This window comes from Mesitornis unicolor, unplaced genomic scaffold (assembly GCF_000695765.1).
Source record: "Mesitornis unicolor isolate BGI_N332 unplaced genomic scaffold, ASM69576v1 scaffold1391, whole genome shotgun sequence".
Classification (NCBI taxonomy): Eukaryota; Metazoa; Chordata; class Aves; order Mesitornithiformes; family Mesitornithidae; genus Mesitornis; species Mesitornis unicolor.
The window spans coordinates 145,726-154,371 of record NW_010161455.1 but is presented as its reverse complement, the minus strand read 5'-3'; the positions used below and the strand labels follow the sequence as shown (position 1 = coordinate 154,371).

At 43.1% G+C, this 8,646-nt stretch overlaps 1 protein-coding gene across 1 annotated transcript in view; it reads left to right on the top strand.

Annotated features, from left to right (window-relative positions):
• Positions 1 to 6,669, top strand: part of KDM4B (lysine (K)-specific demethylase 4B) — a gene marked incomplete at its 5' end in the record, with an annotated part of 50,867 nt that extends 44,198 nt beyond the window's left edge. Inside the window, 5 exons of the mRNA XM_010192931.1 lie at positions 154 to 339; positions 491 to 655; positions 1,391 to 1,510; positions 4,183 to 4,275; positions 6,100 to 6,669. Coding sequence (XP_010191233.1) covers positions 154 to 339; positions 491 to 655; positions 1,391 to 1,510; positions 4,183 to 4,275; positions 6,100 to 6,285 — 750 coding nt within the window. The remainder of the gene's footprint in view (positions 1 to 153; positions 340 to 490; positions 656 to 1,390; positions 1,511 to 4,182; positions 4,276 to 6,099) is intronic.
• Between the last annotated feature and the right edge of the window lie 1,977 nt (positions 6,670 to 8,646).

The following is an 8,646-nucleotide window of genomic DNA, read 5'->3' as shown; positions in this document are numbered from 1 at the left end:
GCAGGAAACATCACCATTTTTGGCTGTGGTTTTTGGGCCTCAAACACTAGTAACACAGACATTTCCACGCTGTCAGGTGACAGGGTGCTGTATTTTGCCTTAAAGCTGCTGTTGACCTGCTTAACACTGACCTGTGTTTGTTTTGTTTTCCAGAAATGTGTCTACTGTCGGAAACGGATGAAGAAAGTGTCTGGTGCCTGCATCCAGTGCTCCTACGAGCACTGCTCCACCTCCTTCCACGTGACCTGCGCCCACGCGGCCGGCGTGCCCATGGAGCCGGATGACTGGCCCTATGTTGTGTCCATTACCTGCTTCAAACACAAAGCAGCCAACCAGAATGTACGTAGCTTTGGTTTGGCTTTTTGGTTTGTATTAGTTTGGTTTGTTTGGTTTGGGATTTTTTTGTTGGAACAGTTCCTCTGTGCCTCTATTTTTGACTGGGCTTTTGTGATTGCAATTTGCAAGTGATTCCCCTTTCTCTGTAACACAGATTCAATTTCGAAAGGAAGTGACCCTCGGGCAGACTGTGATCACAAAGAACCGGAATGGACTCTACTACAGATGCAAAGTGATTGGCATGACCACACAGACTTTCTATGAAGTCAACTTTGATGATGGTTCATACAGTGACAACGTTTACCCAGAAAGCATTATTGTAAGCAGCTCTCTTTGGAGACTATTACCATTAGAGATGAGTACAAGGTGTAATAAACACCGTCCTCTTCTGTGTGCTTTGGGGTGGAACAACAAAGTAAAACTTAAAAAAAAATTTAAAAAGTAAAGTTGTTACTTGCATAGAAAAACTCCTACTGCTCTTCATTACTGTTCTTGTTGATGACATCTCATTATTTTTTTTGTTGTTACTTTACAAAGATGTGATTTTGCTACATGCAGATGACTCAACAGAAAGCAGTGTTTAAGTTGCATCCTATTTGTTTTGCACTTGAATAATATCTTATTTTTCAACTGACAAGTGTGATTCATGGGGGAAGCAGAACGTAAGCACTTCTGGCTCAAAAGAGGGAATTCACTTAATAGAGGGAATGTCTGGAAGAGCCTGACGGCTCCTGTGTTCCCTTCCTGATTGTGCCATTGATTCACCATGTGAAACAGAGCAGGTCACCCTGCTTGATTTTACTGATACAGGAGATGTGATGGTCTGGGAATTGTAATGACAAATTTGCTAGACCTGAGGACTGTCCCCTGCAGGAGGTGCAAGTGTTTCCTTCTGATCTCTCACTGATGAATGGTTTTGTTTGAGATGACTGCGGATAATCACAAGTGCAGCAACTCTCTTATAGTGTTACATAGCAGCTTCCTTGAGCAGTGATTTGCTGAGCTTTGTTGGTGTTGGCTGCCTGACCTCTTTCGTTTCCCTCTGTGTCTTCAGAGCAGAGACTGCATCCAGCTGGGACCCCCTCCGGAGGGAGAGTTGGTTCAGCTGCAGTGGACGGATGGAATTGTCTATAAGGCCAAGTTTATTGCAGCCCAGATCAGTCAGATTTACCAGGTGAGTGTGGAGCAGTACCCACATACTTCATGGCTACACGTCTGATTGCTGTTCCTGTTGTATAGTGTGCTAATTCTGAATGCTTGCTCTGGTCACAGAGGGAGAATTTGCTCTCTGAAATTGGTACTGCTGGTAGTCTAAAGAGAAATATAGTGTTAAAATAAGGTAAAGGTTTTCTGTGGCAGAATGCAGATTTGTGGCTGGAAAAATGTTTAGACTGCATCTGCTTTTAAAATATGAAATAAATTTGCCCGTTTCCTTACAGCTCAGAAGTGACTCAGGTCCTACTTGAACTGCTCTGATGGCTCTCCTCCGGCTGGAGCTGAGCTCGTGGTTTGTAGTTCCCCATGAGTCCGTGTCTACATAATTACAACTTTCCTTGGCACTTTCAGAGAAAATAAGGGAAGCAGTGGGTCAGGCAGGGGGGGATAATCCTGCGGTCATGGGAAGGTACTTTGTGGAGCAGCAGCGTGTGGGAGTAACGTCCTGCTGCCGCTGTGCGAGGAATTGGAAACCTTCAGTCTCGAGGCTTATACGCTCTCACCATCTCTCTTTTTAAGGTGAGGAAAACAGCAGCCAAGGGGTTTTTTTTGTCTTTAAGTCTGTTCCACATATGGGATTTTTGTTTGTGGAAGGTTGTAATAGTCAAGGAAGATTTAATCTGATACACAGGGTTAGTGTTTCAGCACAGAAGGTTTTATAAAATGCAGTATGTTCGTTTGATTAAATATTTCTTAAATGCTACCAAGAAGTTGAAAATTACAGTGATTTGGAAAGTATGCTTTGTATGCATCCATTTGAAAAATATATGCTGAAATTTGCAAATAATTGTTATTTTCAAGAGGCTAATGCCCCTGGACAAGAGACAAAGGAAGTCCCATATCTTGTATTTGTTTGAAATGGGGTTCTGGTTTCTGTCCTTTCTGCACAGAGTGTTTCACGTCTGTGTGCGAAGAGCACAGTAACCCACCTTGTCAGTTAGGAGTCCTTTTGGTGTGTATAATGGACATTAACAGCTTCAGAGAAGATGTGATCTGAGGTGACCCTGGTTATGAATAACTACAATATATAATTCCATAAAGATCTATTGTTGTGTGTGCTTTCCAGTTTAATCACAGTATAGGAAATTGTCATTGATTTCTCTAAGGTAAAATAATTTGACATCGGTTATTCCACTGATAGTGCCAGCTGACAGAACAATATGCATGAGGAGTCTGTGTTTTTCAAATCATGCAGTTACCTCTAAGTAAAGCTCCTCCATGGGGAAAATAGCCTTGAATAGCTTTCCACATTGGTTCCTTATGTCGATACTTTTTCAGTACTTATGGTGCATCTCTTTTATCTGGTTTGGAATAGGATTATATTTAAAAGCACAGAAACAGTTTTGTTATAAAATAAGTGTGTTCACAGGCAGACAGCATGGATTAGCTTTTGCATTTTAAACTTGCCTTATTTTGCAGTAGCTTCCCAGTTCAAGTCTGTATTTTATGTACTACGATGTGTATATTTTTTTTTAAATGAGCCTAAATAACTGTCTTGTAACTTGCTGTGATGTGTGTTTGTAACCGTATCGGTAATTTGGAACTTCAGTAACCGAGGTCCAACCACTCTGTGATAGTGGCAATGGCAGACAGCGATCTGCTTGTGCCTGGGCTGTTAACCCTCCTAATTCGTGTTCCCTTCTGGCTCTGTTATGGTCGTGGTGCTCTGTAAAACCAGAGATTAAATGGGACCAGCAGCATCTTGAACCACCTCGGCAGAGCTCAGCACTCGGACCCTGTTCTCCCTCCTGTGCAGTTATTCCCGCTGATGCGTGCAGAGCGGATGAGCTGCAAGACCTGAGGAGTTCAGAGTGCAGCTGCTTTCTTCCTTCTGAATTTGTCCAGTCTGAACCTGACATCCCATGTTATGGTGTATGTCCTTCTGCATTATCCAGAAAAAGCAATAATAAGCCTTGAGCAAAGGAAATAAGAATCTCTTTAAAAACTTTTAATAGTTTTAACATTTTTATATGCATGTTTCCGTGAATAAACGTTCCTGTAACATCTCATGCATAATTCATGATATAATCAGTGCTTAGCAGAAAAGGCTTGATGTGAGGAGTTACCACCGATCTTTGTACCTGGCTGCCTACTTCTGCTTGTTAAAATACAATTGTATTTTAGTAGCTGGAGTTGTTTCCTTATGACGTGTGAAAATGCTTTGTTTAAGATGAAAGAAATTCTTATTACCATATTGCCTGAATACAGAGCTGCCTTTTATTGTAAATGAAAAGCTTCTCTTTTTCAGGATTTGAATAAAAAAATCAGTGGAAATCTCAAGTGCTCTGATTGGGAGTGGGGAGCAGAGGTGCTGGTGTAGATATTTTAGGATCCACAGGAGCACTGAATGAAACCATTTGGGCTGGATAAGACACGGGTGCCCGAGCAGCACTGAAACCAGCACTTTTGGGGTTCAGCATCCTTAACACAGCTTAGGTGTGCTCATTCTACAGCAATCCTAGAGATATGTAGTGCCAAAAATGGAGAGTCTGCCATGGGAGCTGGCCCCTCGTGCTTCCTTGGTGTTCCCACAAAGAGGGGACCCTACACGGCATACTTTGGGAATGGACTGTTCAGGTACTAAAAATGTAAGGGCCAAGTTCTTATGTTCATCTTCTGCCTTCTCTGCAGGTCGAGTTTGAGGATGGTTCTCAACTAATGGTTAAGCGCGGTGATATTTATACCTTGGAGGAAGAGCTTCCCAAGAGAGTCAAGTCTCGCCTGGTGGGTATCAAAGTAACAGCAACAGCAGAGTGACTGTAGCTTGCCATCTTTTAGCGTGTTGCTTAGACATTAGGTGAATGAAGCCTCCAGTTTCTGTGGCTGTAAAACCACTTGTCATTCACAAAATACACAGAAGAAATCCTTGATGCAAATGCTTGAGAAGCATTTAAGTGGTTTTCCCTTGCACGTGTACAGATCTGATTTTTGTTTTCTGTGCTTAAGAGATTATGTCCATATCATTTCATACTGCATGAATTTAGTTGTATGGACTGCCATTATGTCTGACTGCTGCCTTTCATCAGAAGTGAGGTAAAGTGGTCTACAGCTACGTTTCTGGAGAACTGATTAGTGGGACCAAACCCCCGTTTCCCTCCAAACAGGTTTAGAACATAGCTCCTACCTATAAGGCTCTTAATCGAAAAGATCAGGCTGTCTTTAACTGCATGCAATGGAATTACTGAGGCTAGAAAAGATGAGGGATTTGTTATTTTTTTTGGTTCTGTACTTGCTGGGTGTTTTCAAATCTGGTGCTTTAACCTTTTAAAGCCATCTCATTTAAAGAAATGATGAGACCGGTTGCTATGCAAATGGAGAATATCCAGTTTTCTTCTTCATTTGAAATGTTTTACATCAGCCACTGCAGGATAGGGATGAATCCACAAAGTTAACCTGTGATGAGGTTGTGGGCTTCTGTCTCTCTTACGAGTCAAAACCCTTCCCCCCAGAATACATGAATTTCTGTGCCAACCCAGTGATTCACTGGCCCTGTGTGTGTGGCCGCTGGCAGCAGTGTGAGATGCATATTGTCAAACACGGCCTGGCGACAGGGGATCCTGTGGAAGAACTGATGCCACCTTGGAGGATTGCTTGCTTATGCATGAAATCTTTGAGAGTTCTACCCAAAAACCACTTGTAAAATGCTTTCTGTCAGGTAGCTCTTGGGTGGCTTCTCCATTGTCTGAGGTTGTTTATCTCAGTAAGACCTCATGGCATGAACTTTAGAGGTTAATAATAATTTACCTTGTTATCCTTGAAAGAATTCTAGTGGCACAGAAGCACCTTAGAATTAATTTCTAAGATGTGCACAATATTCCATTTGAGTTAAGCTTGTCTAATAATAAAGACAAACATATTGGAGCCTGGAAATACAGGATCTGGAAGGAAACCTATTCAGTGCAGTGGAGACCTCAGGCTTTATAGCAGTTCCAGAGAGAGGAATGCAAGCTGGAAAGTGAATAGTAAGTTTTGAGTCTGGTTGAAAGCGAAGGCTTTTCTTGTGTATTTTCTGCTGCCAGAAGGTGACTGTGCTCTGTGGAAGTGATGCTCCCAGAGCCTTAATGCAGAACAAAGGAACAAAGCGCCACGAGACAATTTTCGATCAAGAAATGCATCTCATTTCAGAGCAGGACAAACGGAAGCCGTTGTTTGTACAGTCATCCTCAAATGTGTTCTTTGGGTCTTTTTGTTTTAAAGACATCAGGGAAACCCCAATTTCCTCTGTGCCTTCTACCAGGAGTTAAAACCTGAAGAGGCAGAGGAGGATCGGGGTAAACAGGGACTTGGGGAGGCAGGAGCTGGAGTGAAAGATACTCTACAACAGAAAGGAGGCAACTTGAGTGTTTTTCTTTCCAGCTTGGTTTCAGAAGCCCAGAATATTTAATTTTAGCCATGTTCTTTGCATGTTTGGGAGTTCACTTTTTCTGCAGAAAGACTCTGAACCAAGTTGTTCACTTGCTGACCCCGCTGTCTCGTTACACTCTGCAGGGTTTGCAGCCGTGTGTCTCCCTGCTGTGCCTCTAACGTTGTCCTTTGTGTCTCCTGCAGTCCCTCAGCACTGGGGCCCCTCAGGACGATGTATTTTCGGGAGATGAAGCGAGACCAGCCAAGCGTCCCCGGCTGGGGAATTCAAGAAATCCAGAAGAATACGGACAAAACCCAGAGTACCTGGCTTTTATGGAGAGCCTGTTGCAGGCACAATACCAGCCTGGAACTCCAGGCAACATGTTTTAACCAGGATTAATTAAAAAATATTAACGTTAACCCTTTTCAAGCCTATGGAAAAAATAAACAAGAAATTCTGGAGTTGAAGACCAACCTTGTGCAATAGCCTGCTGTGAATTTCTTTCATCTACTCTTGGTTTGGACTGCAAGAAAATCCTGTCTGGCTGCACGCTACCTCTACTTTGCCAGGCGTTGCTGACCCATAGAGTAGGGAGCTTGAGAACCTTTCAGACAGCGTTTCACACAGAGACTTTGAAGAGTTTGTACTAATAGAGCTTTGGGACTGGGTCCTTTTTTTTTTTTGAGGCTTGGAAAGGGTTAAAATTTAACAAAATGACTTTTTAAAATATGTTTAACTCTTTTGTCTTTAAAGGTGCTATTACATTGACTACTGAAGCAGCCTTTGGGATTGTGTTTTCTGTACATAGACGTCACCTTTGTGAAGTTTTCTATAAATGAGCATTATTAAAAAAAAAGCAAACAAAAATAGGAAGACAAAAATTTCCACAAAACATTTTTTTCTAGAATATGGCTTTAAACCAGAAGAGAAACAAAATCCTCCCTCCTCACCCCAAATGAAATGTGACTAAAACTGCAGCGGGGAGCGAGAGAGCAAGAGCTGATGTCCTGGAAAGTTCTTTTTTTTTCTTTTTGTAAACACTATCTTCTTTGTAAGCTGGGGAAAATGGGGAAAGAAATGTTTCGTAGCTGGGATGTTTCTTACCGTTAGCTCTCCTACAGACGTGCGATGGATGTGTGCGTTTCTGCCATGTCCCCGGAAAGGGACTTCGGGAAGAAGTGGCCAGGTTTTGGTCATTCTTGTCCTCTTTCTTCCCCATCTTTGCCATCACAGTTGCTTTCTAGTTACAGACCAGCATGGCTTTCAGTTGCGATACGCCACTCAGTTTTGGCAAGTGTTCTGTTGCTGCTTGTGTCAGTTCCTTTATGAGCCATCCCCTTGCCCGCTGCAGACCAGAGCACCAAGGGGTTGCTCTGGCTTTCTGGTAGGCACATCTCTGATAGGAACCTTTTCCTTTTCTTTCTCTCCTTGTTTTTATTTTTCTTCCTTTTTATTTTTCTTCCCTTTTTTTTTTTTTTGAGTTGTGCTCCTTACAGTTGTGAGAATCATTCCATGACAGAAACTTGGGAGGTGTTTGTATGTTTTTCTTTTATCTTATTAAAGAAGAAATTCCCCAAATGCCTTTGATTGTTGTGACATCCTTTACTTAAGTAAAGACTGAGCCTTTGAGAAACTCCTGGGGAAGAGGAATGTGAGCTCTGCATTTCATTGGACTCAGTTCACTGAGAATTGAATGAGCATTAAAGGCAAAACCAAATCCTAATGTATTGAGTGGGCAGCTCCCGCTTGAACGCCTGAAAACCCCCTCCGGTCGAAGAGCTGATGTGGAGCAGTGTTTTGTAAAAGCGCCTGATCCCAGACCCCGCTGAAGTCACTGGGAAGTCCTCCAGTCCCTTTGGAGGAGCGGTGTGGACTTGGGGGGAAGGAAGAGGCAGCCCCAGCGCAGAGCTGGGCCGTGGCCGTGGCCTCCCCCGCACGTGGGTGAAGAGGGCAAGGGCGTGTGGTGCCACTCACCCCAAACCTTGGCCGGGCAGGGGCTGCTGTGAGAGAGCAGAGCTGTCCAGAGCGCTGCGCCGCAACCCTTTCCGCTTCATTCCCTGAAATTACTGCACAGAAAGAGACTATTTTATTTATTTTATTTTGTTCTTAAGCCCCTTTGCAAGGTGGTCACTGTTCTGGGGCAGGGTTTTTAAGCAAGGCTATAGCTGGATCTTGAAGGGAATAAGTGGGAAGGATCTGTGGGCCAGCAGATGGTAGATTAGCATCTGAAGAGACTCAGTGGGTATTAAAGGAAAGAGTGGGGATAGGATAAAGCAGGTTTTTAAATTTTTATTTTGGCTTTGGTTCTCCCTCGAGAGAACTGGAGTTTCCTTTGTTTCTCACTGCCTCTGCTACGGGTTATTTTCCTCGCGTGTGTGCGTCTGCACGTGTGCACGCGTGCGTGTTTGTAAGACGTTTGAAACAGGGTGGGTTTTTTTATTTCAGAGTTTTTGACGTTTTCAATAAATGTCTCCAAGAATAAAAACAAAGACTAATAAAAGTTTTCAGAATTGGCAAGGTTCTTAAAAGCCTCGGTTGTTCCTCCTACGTAGCTGTCTCCTGTCGGCTAAAGCATGATTTGGTAGAAAACTTGCTGGTGTAAAAAATGAGATTGTTGCCAGGCCACAAGAGAAATATTTAAAACAATTGAAAGAGAATTTAAACAGCAGAGGATTTTTTTTGGAGGTGGGAGGGAAGGGTGGGAGGGGATGAGTGGTTGTGAGCAATGGGGAATTTCCTCTGCATGTTAA